General features: G+C 43.9%; 1 protein-coding gene across 2 annotated transcripts in view; it reads right to left on the bottom strand.

Moving 5' to 3' along the window:
• Positions 1 to 22,195, bottom strand: part of sorcs2 (sortilin-related VPS10 domain containing receptor 2) — a 229,358-nt gene that overhangs the window by 5,397 nt on the left and 201,766 nt on the right. For both annotated transcript variants that reach the window (XM_053233068.1, XM_034303986.2), the window contains exons 15-24: positions 18,431 to 18,551; positions 14,907 to 15,040; positions 13,899 to 14,021; positions 13,082 to 13,253; positions 11,616 to 11,802; positions 9,530 to 9,663; positions 9,003 to 9,126; positions 7,691 to 7,803; positions 7,326 to 7,448; positions 6,970 to 7,069 (exon numbers count right to left, since the gene is read on the bottom strand). In XM_053233068.1, coding sequence (XP_053089043.1) covers positions 6,970 to 7,069; positions 7,326 to 7,448; positions 7,691 to 7,803; positions 9,003 to 9,126; positions 9,530 to 9,663; positions 11,616 to 11,802; positions 13,082 to 13,253; positions 13,899 to 14,021; positions 14,907 to 15,040; positions 18,431 to 18,551 — 1,331 coding nt within the window. The remainder of the gene's footprint in view (positions 1 to 6,969; positions 7,070 to 7,325; positions 7,449 to 7,690; positions 7,804 to 9,002; positions 9,127 to 9,529; positions 9,664 to 11,615; positions 11,803 to 13,081; positions 13,254 to 13,898; positions 14,022 to 14,906; positions 15,041 to 18,430; positions 18,552 to 22,195) is intronic.

Genomic DNA, 22,195 nt, shown 5'->3' with positions numbered 1-22,195 from the left:
ATATTTGAGGTTAGAAAAGAACAGAGCAGTAAGGGCGAAAGGTTGGGGGTACAGATGGGGAATAAAGAAAGTAAAGAGGGTGAGATTTGGAGAAGTAGAGGAAGTGAAATAGAGGAAGTGAAATAGAGGAAGTGTCATAAGTCTAATGATTTGTATTTAGGAGAGCATAAAGAAGCTGAAGCTGAAGCTGAAATGTAAGTACAGGAGGAGTGCAGGGTGTCTAGAAAAAATGGAGTTATTGTTGTTAAGTGCAGTAGGGTTAGTGTTAAGGACACACACAGCGTTGTATCGCAGTAGGGTTAGTGTTAAGGATACACACTGCGTTAAGGGTGTAGGGGAAGTGCAGTAGGGTTAGTGTTAAGGGGACACACGGCGTTAAGGGTGTAGGGGAAGTGCAGTAGGGTTAGTTTAAGGGGACACACGGCGTTAAGGGTGTAGGGGAAGCGCAGTAGGGTTAGTGTTAAGGACACTCGGCGTTAAGGGTGTAGGGGAAGCGCGGTAGGGTTAGTGTTAAGGATACACACGGCGTTAAGGGTGTAGGGGAAGTGCAGTAGGGTTAGTGTTAAGGATACACACGGCGTTAAGGGTGTAGGGGAAGCGCGGTAGGGTTAGTGTTAAGGACACACACGGCGTTAAGGGTGTAGGGGAAGCGCAGTAGGGTTAGTGTTAAGGACACACGGCGTTAAGGGTGTAGGGGAAGCGCGGTAGGGTTAGTGTTAAGGACACACACGGCGTTAAGGGTGTAGGGGAAGCGCGGTAGGGTTAGTGTTAAGGGGACACACACGGCGTTAAGGGTGTAGGGGAAGCGCAGTAGGGTTAGTGTTAAGGACACACACGGCGTTAAGGGTGTAGGGGAAGCGCGGTAGGGTTAGTGTTAAGGATACACACGGCGTTAAGGGTGTAGGGGAAGCGCGGTAGGGTTAGTGTTAAGGGGACACACGGCGTTAAGGGTGTAGGGGAAGCGCGGTAGGGTTAGTGTTAAGGACACACGGCGTTAAGGGTGTAGGGGAAGTGCAGTAGGGTTAGTGTTAAGGGGACACACGGCGTTAAGGGTGTAGGGGAAGCGCGGTAGGGTTAGTGTTAAGGACACACACGGCGTTAAGGGTGTAGGGGAAGCGCGGTAGGGTTAGTGTTAAGGACACACACGGCGTTAAGGGTGTAGGGGAAGCGCGGTAGGGTTAGTGTTAAGGATACACACGGCGTTAAGGGTGTAGGGGAAGCGCAGTAGGGTTAGTGTTAAGGATACACACGGCGTTAAGGGTGTAGGGGAAGCGCGGTAGGGTTAGTGTTAAGGACACACACGGCGTTAAGGGTGTAGGGGAAGCGCGGTAGGGTTAGTGTTAAGGATACACACGGCGTTAAGGGTGTAGGGGAAGCGCAGTAGGGTTAGTGTTAAGGACACACGGCGTTAAGGGTGTAGGGGAAGCGCGGTAGGGTTAGTGTTAAGGACACACACGGCGTTAAGGGTGTAGGGGAAGCGCGGTAGGGTTAGTGTTAAGGACACACACGGCGTTAAGGGTGTAGGGGAAGCGCAGTAGGGTTAGTGTTAAGGACACACGGCGTTAAGGGTGTAGGGGAAGCGCAGTAGGGTTAGTGTTAAGGACACACACGGCGTTAAGGGTGTAGGGGAAGCGCGGTAGGGTTAGTGTTAAGGACACACACGGCGTTAAGGGTGTAGGGGAAGCGCAGTAGGGTTAGTGTTAAGGACACACACGGCGTTAAGGGTGTAGGGGAAGCGCAGTAGGGTTAGTGTTAAGGATACACACGGCGTTAAGGGTGTAGGGGAAGCGCAGTAGGGTTAGTGTTAAGGACACACACGGCGTTAAGGGTGTAGGGGAAGCGCGGTAGGGTTAGTGTTAAGGACACACACGGCGTTAAGGGTGTAGGGGAAGCGCGGTAGGGTTAGTGTTAAGGACACACACGGCGTTAAGGGTGTAGGGGAAGCGCAGTAGGGTTAGTGTTAAGGATACACACGGCGTTAAGGGTGTAGGGGAAGCGCAGTAGGGTTAGTGTTAAGGATACACACGGCGTTAAGGGTGTAGGGGAAGCGCGGTAGGGTTAGTGTTAAGGACACACACGGCGTTAAGGGTGTAGGGGAAGCGCAGTAGGGTTAGTGTTAAGGACACACACGGCGTTAAGGGTGTAGGGGAAGCGCAGTAGGGTTAGTGTTAAGGATACACACGGCGTTAAGGGTGTAGGGGAAGCGCAGTAGGGTTAGTGTTAAGGACACACACGGCGTTAAGGGTGTAGGGGAAGCGCGGTAGGGTTAGTGTTAAGGACACACACGGCGTTAAGGGTGTAGGGGAAGCGCGGTAGGGTTAGTGTTAAGGACACTCGGCGTTAAGGGTGTAGGGGAAGCGCAGTAGGGTTAGTGTTAAGGGGACACACGGCGTTAAGGGTGTAGGAGAAGCGCGGTAGGGTTAGTGTTAAGGACACACACGGCGTTAAGGGTGTAGGGGAAGTGCAGTAGGGTTAGTGTTAAGGGGACACACGGCGTTAAGGGTGTAGGGGAAGCGCAGTAGGGTTAGTGTTAAGGACACACACGGCGTTAAGGGTGTAGGGGAAGCGCGGTAGGGTTAGTGTTAAGGACACACACGGCGTTAAGGGTGTAGGGGAAGCGCAGTAGGGTTAGTGTTAAGGGGACACACGGCGTTAAGGGTGTAGGGGAAGCGCGGTAGGGTTAGTGTTAAGGACACACGGCGTTAAGGGTGTAGGGGAAGCGCGGTAGGGTTAGTGTTAAGGACACACACGGCGTTAAGGGTGTAGGGGAAGCGCAGTAGGGTTAGTGTTAAGGACACACACGGCGTTAAGGGTGTAGGGGAAGCGCGGTAGGGTTAGTGTTAAGGACACACACGGCGTTAAGGGTGTAGGGGAAGCGCAGTAGGGTTAGTGTTAAGGACACACGGCGTTAAGGGTGTAGGGGAAGCGCAGTAGGGTTAGTGTTAAGGACACACACGGCGTTAAGGGTGTAGGGGAAGCGCAGTAGGGTTAGTGTTAAGGACACACGGCGTTAAGGGTGTAGGAGAAGCGCGGTAGGGTTAGTGTTAAGGACACACACGGCGTTAAGGGTGTAGGAGAAGCGCAGTAGGGTTAGTGTTAAGGACACACACGGCGTTAAGGGTGTAGGGGAAGTGAGGTAGGGTTAGCGTTAAGGACACACACGGCGTTAAGGGTGTAGGAGAAGCGCAGTAGGGTTAGTGTTAAGGATACACACGGCGTTAAGGGTGTAGGGGAAGCGCAGTAGGGTTAGTGTTAAGGACACACACGGCGTTAAGGGTGTAGGGGAAGCGCGGTAGGGTTAGTGTTAAGGACACACACGGCGTTAAGGGTGTAGGGGAAGTGCGGTAGGGTTAGTGTTAAGGACACACACGGCGTTAAGGGTGTAGGGGAAGTGCGGTAGGGTTAGCGTTAAGGACACACACGGCGTTAAGGGTGTAGGGGAAGCGCAGTAGGGTTAGTGTTAAGGATACACACGGCGTTAAGGGTGTAGGGGAAGCGCGGTAGGGTTAGTGTTAAGGACACACACGGCGTTAAGGGTGTAGGGGAAGTGCAGTAGGGTTAGCGTTAAGGACACACACGGCGTTAAGGGTGTAGGGGAAGCGCAGTAGGGTTAGTGTTAAGGATACACACGGCGTTAAGGGTGTAGGGGAAGCGCGGTAGGGTTAGTGTTAAGGACACACACGGCGTTAAGGGTGTAGGGGAAGTGCAGTAGGGTTAGTGTTAAGGACACACACGGCGTTAAGGGTGTAGGGGAAGCGCAGTAGGGTTAGTGTTAAGGGGACACACGGCGTTAAGGGTGTAGGGGAAGTGCAGTAGGGTTAGTGTTAAGGACACACACGGCGTTAAGGGTGTAGGGGAAGTGCAGTAGGGTTAGTGTTAAGGACACACACGGCGTTAAGGGTGTAGGGGAAGCGCAGTAGGGTTAGTGTTAAGGACACACGGCGTTAAGGGTGTAGGAGAAGCGCGGTAGGGTTAGTGTTAAGGACACACGGCGTTAAGGGTGTAGGGGAAGCGCGGTAGGGTTAGTGTTAAGGACACACACGGCGTTAAGGGTGTAGGGGAAGTGCAGTAGGGTTAGTGTTAAGGACACACGGCGTTAAGGGTGTAGGGGAAGCGCGGTAGGGTTAGTGTTAAGGACACACACGGCGTTAAGGGTGTAGGGGAAGTGCAGTAGGGTTAGTGTTAAGGGGACACACGGCGTTAAGGGTGTAGGGGAAGCGCGGTAGGGTTAGTGTTAAGGACACACACGGCGTTAAGGGTGTAGGGGAAGCGCAGTAGGGTTAGTGTTAAGGGGACACACGGCGTTAAGGGTGTAGGGGAAGCGCGGTAGGGTTAGTGTTAAGGACACACACGGCGTTAAGGGTGTAGGGGAAGTGCAGTAGGGTTAGTGTTAAGGATACACACGGCGTTAAGGGTGTAGGGGAAGCGCAGTAGGGTTAGTGTTAAGGATACACACGGCGTTAAGGGTGTAGGGGAAGCGCAGTAGGGTTAGTGTTAAGGGGACACACGGCGTTAAGGGTGTAGGGGAAGCGCGGTAGGGTTAGTGTTAAGGACACACACGGCGTTAAGGGTGTAGGGGAAGTGCAGTAGGGTTAGTGTTAAGGACACACACGGCGTTAAGGGTGTAGGGGAAGTGCAGTAGGGTTAGTGTTAAGGGGACACACGGCGTTAAGGGTGTAGGGGAAGCGCAGTAGGGTTAGCGTTAAGGACACACACGGCGTTAAGGGTGTAGGGGAAGCGCAGTAGGGTTAGTGTTAAGGGGACACACGGCGTTAAGGGTGTAGGGGAAGCGCAGTAGGGTTAGTGTTAAGGACACACACGGCGTTAAGGGTGTAGGGGAAGTGCAGTAGGGTTAGTGTTAAGGACACACACGGCGTTAAGGGTGTAGGGGAAGCGCAGTAGGGTTAGTGTTAAGGATACACACGGCGTTAAGGGTGTAGGGGAAGCGCGGTAGGGTTAGTGTTAAGGACACACACGGCGTTAAGGGTGTAGGGGAAGTGCAGTAGGGTTAGTGTTAAGGACACACACGGCGTTAAGGGTGTAGGGGAAGCGCAGTAGGGTTAGTGTTAAGGGGACACACGGCGTTAAGGGTGTAGGGGAAGCGCGGTAGGGTTAGTGTTAAGGACACACACGGCGTTAAGGGTGTAGGGGAAGTGCAGTAGGGTTAGTGTTAAGGACACACGGCGTTAAGGGTGTAGGGGAAGCGCGGTAGGGTTAGTGTTAAGGACACACACGGCGTTAAGGGTGTAGGGGAAGTGCAGTAGGGTTAGTGTTAAGGGGACACACGGCGTTAAGGGTGTAGGGGAAGCGCGGTAGGGTTAGTGTTAAGGACACACACGGCGTTAAGGGTGTAGGGGAAGCGCAGTAGGGTTAGTGTTAAGGGGACACACGGCGTTAAGGGTGTAGGGGAAGCGCGGTAGGGTTAGTGTTAAGGACACACACGGCGTTAAGGGTGTAGGGGAAGTGCAGTAGGGTTAGTGTTAAGGATACACACGGCGTTAAGGGTGTAGGGGAAGCGCAGTAGGGTTAGTGTTAAGGATACACACGGCGTTAAGGGTGTAGGGGAAGCGCAGTAGGGTTAGTGTTAAGGGGACACACGGCGTTAAGGGTGTAGGGGAAGCGCGGTAGGGTTAGTGTTAAGGACACACACGGCGTTAAGGGTGTAGGGGAAGTGCAGTAGGGTTAGTGTTAAGGACACACACGGCGTTAAGGGTGTAGGGGAAGTGCAGTAGGGTTAGTGTTAAGGGGACACACGGCGTTAAGGGTGTAGGGGAAGCGCAGTAGGGTTAGTGTTAAGGACACACACGGCGTTAAGGGTGTAGGGGAAGTGCAGTAGGGTTAGTGTTAAGGACACACACGGCGTTAAGGGTGTAGGGGAAGTGCAGTAGGGTTAGTGTTAAGGACACACACGGCGTTAAGGGTGTAGGGGAAGCGCGGTAGGGTTAGTGTTAAGGACACACACGGCGTTAAGGGTGTAGGGGAAGCGCAGTAGGGTTAGTGTTAAGGACACACACGGCGTTAAGGGTGTAGGGGAAGTGCAGTAGGGTTAGTGTTAAGGACACACACGGCGTTAAGGGTGTAGGGGAAGTGCAGTAGGGTTAGTGGACATTAGAGATGTGACCAAATCCTAATGATTATTTGGAATAAACGGATAATGTTTCCTAAACAGATATAAATGAATAAACAGATATTAATGTATAAACAGATATAAATGTATAAACAGATATAAATGAATAAACAGATATAAATGAATAAACTGATGTAAATGAATAAACAGATATTAATGTATAAACAGATATAAATGAATAAACTGATGTAAATGAATAAACAGATATTAATGTATAAACAGATATAAATGAATAAACTGATGTAAATGAATAAACAGATATTAATGTATAAACAGATATAAATGAATAAACAGATATAAATGAATAAACTGATGTAAATGTATAAACAGATATTAATGTATAAACAGATATTAATGTATAAATAGATATTAATGTATAAATAGATATTAATGTATAAATAGATATTAATGTATAAACAGATATAAATGAATAAACAGATATAAATGAATAAACACTCTTCAGGCATTGTTGGTTCTATTGTGTGGGTTTGCTCCAGTTTCTCGGCCTAAACACTGCCTCACTGAGCTACAGAATTAAACCATATTTATATAATGTTTTTATACATATTGGTCCAAAATTCACAAAAGAAAGAGGCTTTTATGTGCTGTGTACAAGGCAGTGTATATCTCCAGAAAAGAATCATTTCATTCATTTTAAAATAAAAGCTGTACTTTCATTACGAGTCTTTTTCATCTTTCTTAAAATAAAGTCTGCCCACAAATTCATGCAGAACTTCGTCTCAGCTTCGTTGCAAATGTTTCTGATCTTTCTGAAACGTAACAAACCTAAAAACTCAAAGATAAATATGAGAAAATATTGTTGGATGGCTTTGTTGTATTACCTGCGTCAGGATCTGTCAGAGTCACCAGCACTCTCAGTCCACCACGCACGATGAAGCTGACGTTACTCTCTCTCAGAGCCTGCTTTATGGTGGACACGCGCTGTACCGCGCACGCACACACACACACACACACACACACACACACACACACAGGTGGAGTTTTATATCACGTAGTGGAAAGTACGCAACACATACACATAGCCTTTGTGCTTTTAAATGCTGGTAGGTGGGCGTGGTGTAAGTGAGATCGCTCTTTATCTTCATTAGTTTCTGTCAGGTTTCATCTCCTACTGGACCATAATGGAGAACCGGTGTGAAGTGTGTGTGTGTGTGTGTGTGTGTGTTTAGATCAATACCTTGTCTGCAAACCCGCTCCTCGTGGTGGGCGTGTCCTCTGTGGGCAACACGTATAAGTCTGCTCTGGTTGGCAGCCCGGGCTTCACCATGGTAACCATCGACTCCTGAGGAAGTCCTGTGATCTGGAAGGAAAAACATCCAGGAAGCTTTAGGAAATCATCACAAACGATGAGGTAATGACATTTTGCTGCAGTGTATATGAGTTATACGGATGAAACTCTGACATGACCTTTGACCCTGGGCCTGAGTAACCTAACCCCACTAGTTTATGTGTGTTATTATTATTAAATTAGTCTCTACAGCATGGTGTGTGTGTGTGCGTGTGTGTGTGTGTGCGTGTGTGTGTGTGCGTGTGGAGAAAAACCTTGGCCAGCATCTTGGTGACCACATGTCCCACGTCCTCTCTCCACTCCGGGATGTTCGGGTTGAAGCGATCCAGGTTCGGACTGAAGCTAAGCGGAATGACCTGGAAATGATCTGACAGAAGAACACCACCACAGGTCAAAGGTTAAAGGTCACGTGAAAATAACAAATACTAATTTCAGGGTTAATGTATGATGCTTCATCGTGTGCATGTAGCAATAAATATGTTCAGTGGGAACAGATACTGCTGCTGGAACGGAAATAAAAGTAAAAAAAGAAAAAATATTTTATAGTTTATACTATTTACTTATATTTCTTCATTAAAGCAGATGATTCTTGGTAAATTAAACAATAACACCTTTGTCTTAACGCAGTAAAAATATTAATTTTGTCTGAATTCTCCCGCATTCAAGCTGCTTTATAGACTCAGCTTTATGTCACAGTGACACCCAGTGGACAAACCAGGAACTTCCTATTTATAACTTTCTTAATAACACAAAACCTTTACTTTTATTATCACACTAGCATGAAAACATTTATCTGTTTTTTATTTATCATAAAATGTATGTATCATAAAAATGATGAAAAGTTAATGCTTTTATTGTTCATAAAAAGACAATGAATTCAGAGAAAGCATATCTTGTGCAATAAGTTATATTTTGCAGCTGAAACATTCGCTGACATTGTAGTTTTATTCAAAAAACTTGTTTTTCCCCCCAGAATTATCAGCATCCCTACGAGAAATATTTTGTGAGAATAAAAGCACAGAGTATCTAATGCGCTCGTTCTCATACGTTATCGTTTCTATAGCAACAGCTCATTCACGTGTACGGCGAACGCTCCAGTAATAATAAACAGAATAAAAATGAGTATAATCGTCGATCTGGTGAAGTTTTCTGTAAGGAGATGTTTATGTAACATGTATGGAAGGAGTCTCCAGTGTCAGAGGTAAAGCTGTAACTTTAAATTTTCCGATATCTTCAGGACAGAGGAGTTTACGCTTCTTTGCGGTTTCTCAGTAAAATGACACGCTGTGTTTTTAAGTGAGAGAATAAAGAGAGCTATAATGTAAGTGAGAAGAGCAACTTGTTTCACAGACATTCCACAACAATGTAACTATAAACGGATAAAACATGCCATTCTTTAATAAATACATAAGTTGTAATCAGTGGTATAAGAGGAATAAAGCACTTTGAGATGTGACGTTATAGGAAAATAATCAACAACACTCCACCACAGTGGTTTATTCCCTGCTTAACTCTGACCTATATGTGTATACACTGTAAGATGTAGTAACATTCACGCCATCTCACCGTAAACGCGTACGGTTTTGCTGTCCTGCACCACGGAGCGGCCGTTAGACGCCTGAACCGTGACGGAGATCTCACCTTCTTCAGAAAAACTCGTGAGAATGCTGTTCTCCAGCGTCAGCCTCGGCTGTGACGGACCAGAAAACACGCTTTTTTTATTATATTATTATGAGACTCAGAAAAATGTCCTTATAGTTAACCTCAATAAATCTTAGCATATAAATGCATATAAAATGTGTGTTACTCTACACTATAACACTGTAACATCAGTAAAAATTGAGGGTCTGACAGCAACAAAAATGATAAATATGTTTAAGTTGGGTAAATATGTTGAGCAGTTGAGGGTTAAGGGCCTCGCTCAAGGGCCCAGCAGTGGCAGTGCTGGGGTTTGAACTCATAACCTTCTGATCAGTAGGCTAACATCTTTACCACTGAGCTCGCACTGCCCAGAAAGAGCTTAAACACGTTTTTAGCACTGAATTGAAATCAAATAAGAGGAAACAGATGAATTAAAAATGATGAAGATGCACCTGCAGCTCCTCTCCGATCCACCAGTAGAAGACGGTGAGGTTCGAGTCCTCAGGAAGCACCACAGCAGTCAGATTCACTTCCTGTTTCCTTCCTGCGATGGGCACCACTTCCAGATGGACTTCCTGCAGAGGCACTGAAAACAAGCACGAGCGATTACACACGTGCCGCTTCGCCCAGGAACAGCAAGACAGCTGAGCAACTCCGTAAATATTCCACACGTTCACGTTATTCCACACGTTCACACTATTCCACACGTTCACGTTATTCCACACGTTCACATATTCCACACGTTCACACTATTCCACACGTTCACATTATTCCACACGTTCACATATTCCACACGTTCACATATTCCACACGTTCACACTATTCCACACGTTCACACTATTCCACACGTTCACACTATTCCACACGTTCACATTATTCCACACGTTCTCGTTATTCCACACGTTCACATTATTCCACACGTTCACCTATTCCACACGTTCACACTATTCCACACGTTCACATTATTCCACACGTTCTCGTTATTCCACACGTTCACATTATTCCACACGTTCACACTATTCCACACGTTCTCATTATTCCACACGTTCACACTATTCCACACGTTCACACTATTCCACACGTTCACGTTATTCCACACATTCACCTATTCCACACGTTCTCATTATTCCACACGTTCACACTATTCCACACGTTCACGTTATTCCACACGTTCACGTTATTCCACACGTTCACGTTATTCCAAACGTTCACATATTCCACACGTTCACATTATTCCAAACGTTCACATTATTCCACGCGTTCACGTTATTCCACACGTTCACGTTATTCCACACGTTCACGTTATTCCACACGTTCACGTTATTCCACACGTTCACATATTCCACACGTTCACGTTATTCCACACGTTCACGCTATTCCACACGTTCACATATTCCACACGTTCACACTATTCCACACGTTCACATATTCCACACGTTCACGTTATTCCACACGTTCACGTTATTCCACACGTTCACGTTATTCCACACGTTCACGTTAATCCACACGTTCACATATTCCACACGTTCACATTATTCCACACGTTCACACTATTCCACACGTTCACACTATTCCACACGTTCACATTAATCCACACGTTCACATTATTCCACACGTTCACGTTATTCCACACGTTCACATTATTCCACACGTTCACACTATTCCACACGTTCACCTATTCCACACGTTCACATTAATCCACACGTTCACACTATTCCACACATTCACATTATTCCACACGTTCACATATTCCACACGTTCACACTATTCCACACGTTCATACTATTCCACACGTTCACATTATTCCACACGTTCACATTATTCCACACGTTCACACTATTCCACACGTTCACATATTCCACACGTTCACACTATTCCACACGTTCACATATTCCACACGTTCACATATTCCACACGTTCACATTATTCCACACGTTCACATTATTCCACACGTTCACATTATTCCACACGTTCACATATTCCACACGTTCACATTATTCCACACGTTCACATTATTCCATCGCTGTGGTATAATGAGCTAATAATGTTTTAGTACCACAGACAGAGTGAACATTAGCGATAGCTACCATGTGTGTTTGTGTTGCATAAACCAAGCTGTGAAAAAAATGCTATGTTTGCTAAATCCAGATGTTTTATGTTCAGAGGTTTAACGTTTCATAATCCTTTTGAATTTTATTTACCACAGTCTCATTTCTGGTTGTTAAAATGTAGCTTTACGTTTCTTATCAATAAGCATAAAAATTTTATTTAGCAGCTAATAAACCTGCTAGCTAAAAAGAAAAAAAAGTGGTTAGCATATAAGATTCCTGAAAGTGTTTGACATCATGTGTGACAAACACATACGAGCTCTAGCTAAACGTAACCCGTAGCTAACGTAGCTAACGTTACACTTCCTTTCATTTCACAATCATTTGTACGTTAAATTTCTTAACCGTAATCAGTGCTGTACTGTATGCTCGCAGTGCATTATGGGTAACACGCGGACAATCAGGAAGGAGCCTCAGCGACGTGACTCACGTGTGACCCGGATGTACAGCGTGGCCTGATCGTGACCGGCTGCGTTCTCCGCCTTCACGCTGACCCGATAAAAACCCGTCTTCTCATAACGATGCTGGATCGGTTCATCTGTCACCGTTAGGTTCTGATAAATCGCCCGCACTCCGTCAGAGAGGTCCACCTGGTACCGGGTACTGCTCGTGTCACCCTGAGAGAGAGAGAGAGAGAGAGAGAGAGAGAGAGAGAGAGAACATGCACTGAAATATAATTCTAAAACCTCAGCAGTTTGAGAATGAGCACTGTAAATCTGTAAAGCTGAAATCTTTTACTAGTAAAGGAAATGTTTAATCATCAAATATAACGACTCGCCGTCTAAACGCTGCTTCTTCACTTTTGCACTGCGGCTACAAAATTATAGCCTCGACCCTCTGAGAAATTATACTTTACATTTATACATATTTCATATTTATACATATTTTTTATTTTTAAAAATATTTAATTCAGTTTCATGTTCATGTTTTTTTTTCTCAAATTTCATTTATTTTCATAAATAGTAAATTTTTTCACATTTAATTTTTTACATTATAAATTTCTCATGTTCATTTTATACAATTTATTCACTTATCTTCTTTTTTTTTTAATGATTTATTTATTTTTACCCATAAATCATATATTTTTCACATGATTCATTTATTTTTCATGTTAATTTTGTACAAATGTAATGTGTAAAAGTGGCTTTTTTTTTTAAATTCATTATTAATTTATTACAATTCATTATTAATTTATTATACTCTATTATTTTATTTAATTAATTCCTTTATTTATTTATCATGTGTGTTTACATGATGTCGTATATGTTTACTCAAATTTACATGTTCAGTTTCAGGGCATAATGTTGAAATGTACCTTAATATGTATTTTTTTTCACATGATTACATATTAGCCAGTAATCACGTGTCAGATGTGTGTGAATATTCCATAAGCAATTGAAATCAGTTCCACACAAGCGTTAGACTGGAACAGGGGGCGTGGCCTGGAGTTTGAAGGCGGAGTTGTACGTTAGATTTGATCTGTATGATTGAAACCGTGTTACTGAACTAAATCACGTCTTCTGCGTCGAGCTTGTGATGAAGTAGACGCACATTTTGCACCCTGTGTAAGTGCTGGCTATTAAAGTTTATTAAAGTTATTAAATGCAAAACTAAAAGAACCAAAACAGGCCCTTGACTGTTTAACCATCAGACAGGATATTATCTCAGAACTGCTCTCTGTTTCTTTTTAACGTGTTCACGTTCACTCCAGACGATTTAGAAAACAGTTCCACACACTTTCACAATAAAATAACTTTTACACTAATCCTCCTGCTACGTCGCTGCTTGAATAAAACTAAATATAAAGGGTTTCTTCACTTTTATTTATATCACATAGACTGTATGTTCCATCATCAGTCCTGTCATTATATCTGAGCTACAGAAACCACACCACACCCGCTCCTGATGGACGATGAAGGTGATGTCATCACCAGGCGCCACAGTGAGCATCTGCCCCTTGATGCCCAGTTGTAGGCCTCTAGGGGGCATCAGAGGGCAGGCGTGCTGCTTCCCGCTCTCCTCTTTATTCACTCCGCCTTCACACACGTTCGAGATGAGCTTACGGTAGCTGTGGAGAAAAAAACACACACTCAGGGTTAGAAATTCAACTGTAACTGCACACACACACACACACACACACACACACACACACACACACACACACACACACTGAAGGCATACTCAGAACGATGAACACACATCTAATGCATTTTCTCATTAGTATTCACTACAGTGACTGATTCTGTGACATTCCCATATAGAATGAGCTTCAAGTGTGTGTGTGTGCGTGTGTGTGTGTGTGTGTGTGTGTGTGTGTGTGTGTCCTGTTAGCAGGATATAAGGCCCTGTTGAGAGCTTGCTATGTTGCAGTCATGCTCTGCTTAACACAGCTCAAATCCCACCACTTGCATGTGTGTGTGTGTGTGTATGTGTGTGTGATTGCATGTGTAAAATAAAGGTGTTTGCACGTGCATGTTTCAGAACAGGTGTTTTCTCTCATTTTCCTTGAAGAACATATATTGTTTGAATATTAAACTCTATTTGCATATATTTGCATATGACTGAATATTCAGTGAGCTCTTCTTTGATCTGTGCTCTATGTTCATGTCTATTCATATAATGAGCAGCCTGAGGACTGTCGGGATGTATACACACCGTTTAAAGCTATGTGTGTGTGTGTGTGTGTGTGTGTGTGTGTGTGTGTGTGTGGTACCCTGTGCTGGTCTGGTAGGTGTGTCCCAAATGGCAGTTTTCGGGCGGAGATTCAGGATCGTGCCAGAAGTCATGGTAACAGCGATCACCCTCTGCTTTCGGGCTGCGCTCAAATCCATAGTCACTACAACACACACACACACACACACACACACACACACACACAAAATTTAAAAAGTGTATCACTAAACAATGCATTAGTACAGACAGATGTGTGTGTTTTTTTTTAACTCAAAATGCCTCTTTCAATGTTTCCAAATAAAATGTCAGATTTTCAGAGTATAAATTACCCAGAAGGCATTGCAATATCTGTTTTTAAGGCACTGCTAACAAAGGTGAGAGCTAACTGAGAGCTAGTTAATGCTGGTTATTCACCAGTTAGCATGTTATCTGTTGTTTCTGTCACAGTGAGGCATTGTAAAGCGGTTTAGGCTTTTTTCCTCCACAGAAACATCCCTTTCTGTTGCGCTTTTTGTGCTGAATATGAAAAGAAACACATAATGCACACACTGTAACCATAACAACGCTGTTACCACTTCTGCTTTCTGATTGCTAATTAGCTAGCTGAATATCTAGCGTTATCAAAAAAACAAAGATCATCTGATCGTCTGCTGTAAATCTCCTCATATTCACTCAATATCAAGTCTAATTTTTTACCTACATTCGATCCTCCATTTTGTTTTTTTTTCTCATTCGCACCCCTCCCCTACTCCTCCCCTGATCTGCGACCTGATTGGCCGAGTGATAAAAGAGAGTTTGGTGTGACTCAGCACTTTTCTGAAGAGTTGAAATTTGGTTCAAAATTTAGAAAAGCTCTGCTGTGATAAAATTGAAAAAAGCACACAGAAGCACTTTTTAAAGCGTCCACATTTTGCCCGTGTGCACCTGCGTCTTTTCATTGGGTCGCGTGTAAAACCGCGCGCTGGCGGTCGAGTGAAAAAAGACGCAGTGTGAAATGAAAGCAGGCTGAAATGTGCTGCTATTCAGAGGCAGAAGGTGAGCTCAGTACCAGCTGAAGTCTTTCTCCGTGCACTGACAGGGTTTAGCCGTTAGCGCCGACGTGTAGCTCTTCCCTTTAATGCACAGAGACGACTCCTTCCTTCTTCTGTACATTCGCTCCTGTCCCATGATGCAACTCTCTCCCTGCGGAAAGACAAAATAACAGTAATAAGTAGGCAGACAAATAGATAAAGAGAAAGGTAGAAAGACAGGCAAACAAAAAGAATGATAAATAGATAAACAGATGGATAGACAGATAGACGAATACATGGATAAACAGGTCAACATACAGACAGGTGGGTGGACAGACAGACAGAGAGACAGATAGAGAGACAGATGGACAGATCAGTAGAATAAGTAAATGGAACGACATGTAGACAGGTGAACAAAGAGATACAAAATGATAGGACAGACAGATAAACAGACAGAAGAAAGACAGGCAGACAGACAGACAGGTAAATAGATTAAGAAAAGAAAATAGAGATAACAGATATTTACATAAATGAATACAAATATTTAGGTAGAATAAACAGAGAGGCAGACAGAAAGATAAACAGAGAGGCAGACAGAGAGATAAACAGAGAGGCAGACAGAGAGATAAACAGAGAGGCAGAGAGAGAGATAAACAGAGAGGCAGACAGAGAGATAAACAGAGAGGCAGACAGAAAGATAAACAGAGAGGCAGACAGAGAGATAAACAGAGAGTCAGACAGAGAGATAAACAGAGAGTCAGACAGAGAGATAAACAGAGAGGCAGACAGAGAGATAAACAGAGAGACAGACAGACGGATAAACAGAGAGACAGACAGAGAGATAAACAGAGAGGCAGACAGAGAGATAAACAGAGAGGCAGACAGAGGGATAAACAGAGAGACAGACAGACGGATAAACAGAGAGACAGACAGAGAGATAAACAGAGAGGCAGACAGAGAGATAAACAGAGAGGCAGACAGAGAGATAAACAGAGAGGCAGACAGAGAGATAAACAGAGAGGCAGACAGAGAGATAAACAGAGAGACAGACAGAGAGATAAACAGAGAGACAGACAGATAAATAAACAGAGAGACAGACAGATAAATAAACAGAGAGGCAGACAGAGAGATAAACAGAGAGGCAGAGAGAGAGATAAACAGAGAGGCAGACAGACAGATAAACAGAGAGGCAGACAGAAAGATAAACAGAGAGGCAGACAGAGAGATAAACAGAGAGGCAGACAGAAAGATAAACAGAGAGACAGACAGAGAGATAAACAGAGAGACAGACAGAGAGATAAACAGAGAGTCAGACAGAGAGATAAACAGAGAGACAGACAGAGAGATAAACAGAGAGTCAGACAGAAAGATAAACAGAGAGACAGACAGAGAGATAAACAGAGAGACAGACAGAGAGATAAACAGAGAGACAGACAGAGAGATAAACAGAGAGACAGACAGAGAGATAAACAGAGAGGCAGACAGAGAGATAAACAGAGAGGCAGACAGAGAGATAAACAGAGAGACAGACAGAGAGATAAACAGAGAGGCAGACAGACAGAGAGATAAACAGAGAGTCAGACAGAGAGATAAACAGAGAGACAGACAGAGAGATAAACAGAGAGACAGACAGACAGATAAACAGAGAGGCAGACAGAGAGATAAACAGAGAGACAGACAGAGAGATAAACAGAGAGTCAGACAGAGAGATAAACAGAGAGGCAGACAGAGAGATAAACAGAGAGGCAGACAGAGAGATAAACAGAGAGGCAGACAGAGAGATAAACAGAGAGACAGACAGAGAGATAAACAGAGAGACAGACAGAGAGATAAACAGAGAGGCAGACAGAAAGATAAACAGAGAGACAGACAGAGAGATAAACAGAGAGACAGACAGATAAATAAACAGAGAGACAGACAGATAAATAAACAGAGAGGCAGAGAGAGAGATAAACAGAGAGGCAGAGAGAGAGATAAACAGAGAGACAGACAGATAAATAAACAGAGAGGCAGACAGAGAGATAAACAGAGAGGCAGAGAGAGAGATAAACAGAGAGGCAGACAGAGAGATAAACAGAGAGGCAGACAGAAAGATAAACAGAGAGTCAGACAGAGAGATAAACAGAGAGTCAGACAGAGAGATAAACAGAGAGGCAGACAGAGAGATAAACAGAGAGACAGACAGAGAGATAAACAGAGAGACAGACAGACAGATAAACAGAGAGACAGACAGAGAGATAAACAGAGAGACAGACAGAGAGATAAACAGAGAGGCAGACAGAGAGATAAACAGAGAGGCAGACAGAGAGATAAACAGAGAGACAGACAGAGAGATAAACAGAGAGGCAGACAGACAGAGAGATAAACAGAGAGTCAGACAGAGAGATAAACAGAGAGACAGACAGAGAGATAAACAGAGAGGCAGACAGACAGGTAAAGAGAGAGACAGACAGATAAATAAACAGAGAGGCAGACAGAGAGATAAACAGAGAGGCAGAGAGAGAGATAAACAGAGAGGCAGACAGACAGATAAACAGAGAGGCAGACAGAAAGATAAACAGAGAGGCAGACAGAGAGATAAACAGAGAGTCAGACAGAGAGATAAACAGAGAGGCAGACAGAGAGATAAACAGAGAGACAGACAGAGAGATAAACAGAGAGACAGACAGACAGATAAACAGAGAGACAGACAGAGAGATAAACAGAGAGACAGACAGAGAGATAAACAGAGAGGCAGACAGACAGAGAGATAAACAGAGAGACAGACAGAGAGATAAACAGAGAGACAGACAGAGAGATAAACAGAGAGGCAGACAGAGAGATAAACAGAGAGGCAGACAGAGAGATAAACAGAGAGACAGACAGAGAGATAAACAGAGAGGCAGAGAGAGAGATAAACAGAGAGACAGACAGAGAGATAAACAGAGAGACAGACAGAGATAAACAGAGAGGCAGACAGACAGGTAAAGAGAGAGACAGACAGAGAGATAAACAGAGAGGCAGAGAGAGAGATAAACAGAGAGACAGACAGAGAGATAAACAGAGAGACAGACAGAGAGATAAACAGAGAGGCAGACAGACAGAGAGATAAACAGAGAGACAGACAGAGAGATAAACAGAGAGACAGACAGAGAGATAAACAGAGAGACAGACAGAGATAAACAGAGAGGCAGACAGACAGGTAAAGAGAGAGACAGACAGAGAGATAAACAGAGAGGCAGACAGACAGGTAAAGAGAGAGACAGACAGAGAGATAAACAGAGAGGCAGACAGACAGGTAAAGAGAGAGACAGACAGAGAGATAAACAGAGAGGCAGACAGACAGGTAAAGAGAGAGACATGTCTCAGGACTTAATAAATAATTATCTTCTATGGTTAATAAGTTATTGAGTTAAGTAAAGAGAGAATACGTACAGAGGCAGACATGTAGACAGACAGACAGACAGAGAAACACAGACAGGTACAGACAGGAAGAATAAGCACAGAGACAAATATATATACAGAAAGAAAAACAGACAGACAGCTAGAGAGACAGACAGGTATGATAAGAGGTGTTGAGTACCTGTAGGTTAGTGAGTTTCCACGAGTCGTAGTCGTCCTCGTTACACTGCTGGGGGAAAGACTGACGGAAATCCACCTTCACCAGCTCCCAGTCTGACCGATAGCTAATGTGACCAAATACGCTACACACACACACACACACACACACACACACACACAAATATATATAATCAAAAAAATATATATAAATATAAAAAAAAAATACTAAGCTAAAGGAGCCACAGTGAACAGTCTACAGAGGCTGGAGAAAAAAAGCAGCCACAAGATGGCAGTCTAGATTTATGATTTAGGGCTGAAACACAAACGGCTGAGTGAAATGTCTGTGAGAGCGCTCTTTCTGTGAAACGCAGCCCGTTTAACAACCAGGAGTTCAATTAACTCTCAAAATATGAAGATCTCCTCACTGGTCCCCTTCCTGCCTTTACTGGTATCAGGTTCGAGTTAAACACGGCTTAACATGGAGCACAAGAGCCAGAAATAAGCCCTCTGTAAGGGCAGGGGCAAATATCTACCCTGTAAACTCTAAGCCATAAAGAGTAGAAATTATGGCTATGTAATAATATTTTGTTTATTATTACTCTAGCATATTGGAAATACATTGAAACTTTTACTCACTATCTGCAAGCATTAAACAGGGAAAATAAGACTAGGGTTTTAGAGTATGAATGAAACTGAATGAATAACGTTACGGACTGATGCAGACATTCAGTAACTTGAAGATGTTATATTGACAACATCTGAACTATGCTAACACGTGTTTATGTTTAAAAATATGCTAAACTATGCTTACACTGAATTATGCTAAAACAGCACAAGAAAGCCTGCGATACAAAGGAACATAAAACAAATTAGAAGAAAAAAACCTGGATAGATATGAAGAATCTAAAATACTAGACTGAAAATATGATGTTCTCAGTGTCACACATATTTTTAGTCACTGAAGTAGTACAGTAGAAATGCACTAGGAACCGTAGCCCAGGGCCAAAATATCTCTGAGCCAAAGTTTCTGGGCTTAAATTTCTCTCAAAATATCTGCTGAAGCTTTAGCCAAAACCTCACGCCACTGCGCTCTGCTGAACTGTAAGAAATCCGTTTTAAACAATAAATTATTTGTCAAATATTCCAGCAGGCTGAACATTACACTACAGTATAATATCCAACATACTACAATATAGTACACTGATGAGTTCTGCATTCTGATTGGTCAGAAGGTGTTGATTAGTTTTCTAGAACAGCAGCTCTGACAGTCGTGCGGGTTTATATTAACGCGCTCGTTCGAATACGTTATCGTTTCTATAGTAACAGCTCATTCACAGGGACGTGTACAGCAGACGCTCCGCATCAACGTCTGTAACGTTTATGGAAGGAGTCTCCAGTGTCAGTGCTTTGTAACAGTCAGAGGTAAAGGTAAAGCTGTAACAAGGTTTCTGACATCGTCAGGACAGAGGAATTTACGCTTCGTGGTTTCTCTGTAACAGGACAAGCTGTGTGTTTTTCGTCTTATTAAATTCTAGAGAGAGGAAAAAGAGAGGCTGGTGAGGGAACGACTTTTTTTTTATAGCTGCTATAATGTAATTGAGAACAGGAACTTGTTTTTGCAGATGTTGCACAACATTAAATGTAACTGTAAACAGATAAAAAGGATTACATGGCACTGATAAATACAAAAAATGAATATTTGGCAAAGTTCTGTGTTATGAAAGAAATAAAACACTTTGGGGCATGCTGTTATAGGAAAATAATCAGTTTCAGAGTGGTAACAGTAACTCTGCTTCATCACACCTAACATGAATCAGCATTTTCCATAAAGTTGCTTTCTAGAGAGTTCTGCCACACAAATAAAGCTAAACCCTAAAAAGATAGAGACATCTCCTTCCACTCTTGTTGTCTTCACCACGATTCCCTCTGCCCCAACGTTTCATTATCAGCTCGAGTTCCACACCACTAAAAATCGAAATCCAGTGGCAAATCATTTCACACCTGTCATCAGAACATCATTCACACACCCACACACACACACACACACACACACACCTCACTGAACAAGACGTCCTATCACTGACCATTGTCCATGATGACCCCAATCAAGTCCTCTAGAATCCCGCGGTGGTGAAAATCATATACTAAGTCTTACGGACAATTACAGTTTCTTCAACTCACGCTGTGAAGCATGCTACACTGTGTTGGATTTGGACCCAGAAAAGCAAACATACACACAAGCTCTAGTTTAAACCGTCAGAGCTCAGTAGCAAGCTGATTGCTGCTTTGATCACAGCAGATGTTGATTTGGTCCTCAAGCACTGCAGGTTTTAATGTGCTGGCTGTTTTTTTTCGAGAGTTGTTATATCTTCAAGATGGAGAAAGTGATTGAAGTGATTCTACTGAAGGACAGGTGTGGATGAGTAGCAGGTGAAGGTGGGGGAGGTGAGGGATAGAATGTTGGATGGGTGTGAGGCACAGATGGAGGTGATGCACATTCAGGTGTTTGGAAGATTCATGGTTTTTTTAGAACTAACAGACAAATTGAGTTGAAGGTGTAAGAATGGACCAAACTGGAAATGTGGGACAGGTTGCGATGTTACAACAGGTGAAGGTGTAGTTCATCTACCAGTTAACAGGTGGATGCAGTGTAGGAGTGAAAATCAGACAGGTGGATGCACTCAAGGACAGGTGGAGGAGAAGGAATAGATAGACAGACAGGTAGAAGTGAGAACCAGATGGAACTGAGGAACAGATAGAGGATTTGTCCTAATGAATGGAGGTGAGGGATAGGTAGAGGAGAAGGATAGACAGATGGAGGTTAAGCTGATGGACAGACAGGTGTTAGTGGGGACCAGATAGAAATGTGGGACAGATAGAGGGCTTTTCCTAATGGACAGATAGATGATGAATGAAAGACAGGTGGGGGTGATAGTGATGGACAGACAGGCAGAGGTGAGAACCAGATGGAATTGAGGGACAAATAGAGGATTTGACCTAATGGATGAATGGAGGTGAGGGACAGGTGGCTGTAGGTGATGGTGATGGACAGAAGGCTGGAGGTGAGAACTAGATGGACTTGATGGACAGATAGAGGATTTGTCCTAATGGATGGATGAATGGAGGTGAGGGATGGGTGGAGAGAGGAAGACAGAGTAAGGTGAAGGTGAAGGGCCGACAGGTAGAGGTGAGGACCAGATGGACTTGACGGACAGATAAAGGTAATGTTTAAATGGTGGTGAAGGACAGACTGGTGCAGGTGAGATGGTTATATGTGCACTAATTAACAGGTGAATGTGAGGGAAGGATGGAGATGGTGAATGTGAGGAAAGTGGACAGGTGGAGGAACAGGACAGCTAAAGGTCAGGTGTCAGGTTACGATGAAAGCTAGGTGAAGGTACAGTTCATGTATCGGAACGGGTGAATGTGAGTGAGGACTGGAATTCCAACAGGTGAATACACTCGGGGCGCATGGAGGAGAAAAAAGAAAGATGGAGGTAAAGTTGCCTGAAAGACAAGTTGAGGTGAGGACCAGATCGAATTGAAGGACAGGTGGTGGTGAAGGACAAACTGGTGTAGGTGAAGTTCATATACTGTAGATACACTAATGAACAGGGTAATGTGAGGGATGGATGGATGGAGATATGGACAGATCAGTGGAGGTGGACTACAGCTAAAAGTGAGGGGAAAGAAAAGTGACTGTGAGGCATAAAAGTGGAGATGAGGGACAGGTTTTATTGAAGGACAGCTGAAGGTATCTGTACGTTTGAGTGTGGAGAAGTGAAGT

The sequence above is a fragment of the Pangasianodon hypophthalmus genome, chromosome 4, assembly GCF_027358585.1.
Source record: "Pangasianodon hypophthalmus isolate fPanHyp1 chromosome 4, fPanHyp1.pri, whole genome shotgun sequence".
In the NCBI taxonomy this organism is placed as follows: Eukaryota; Metazoa; Chordata; class Actinopteri; order Siluriformes; family Pangasiidae; genus Pangasianodon; species Pangasianodon hypophthalmus.
Note: the sequence above shows the minus strand (reverse complement) of the source record. Positions and strands in the feature narration are given on the sequence as shown.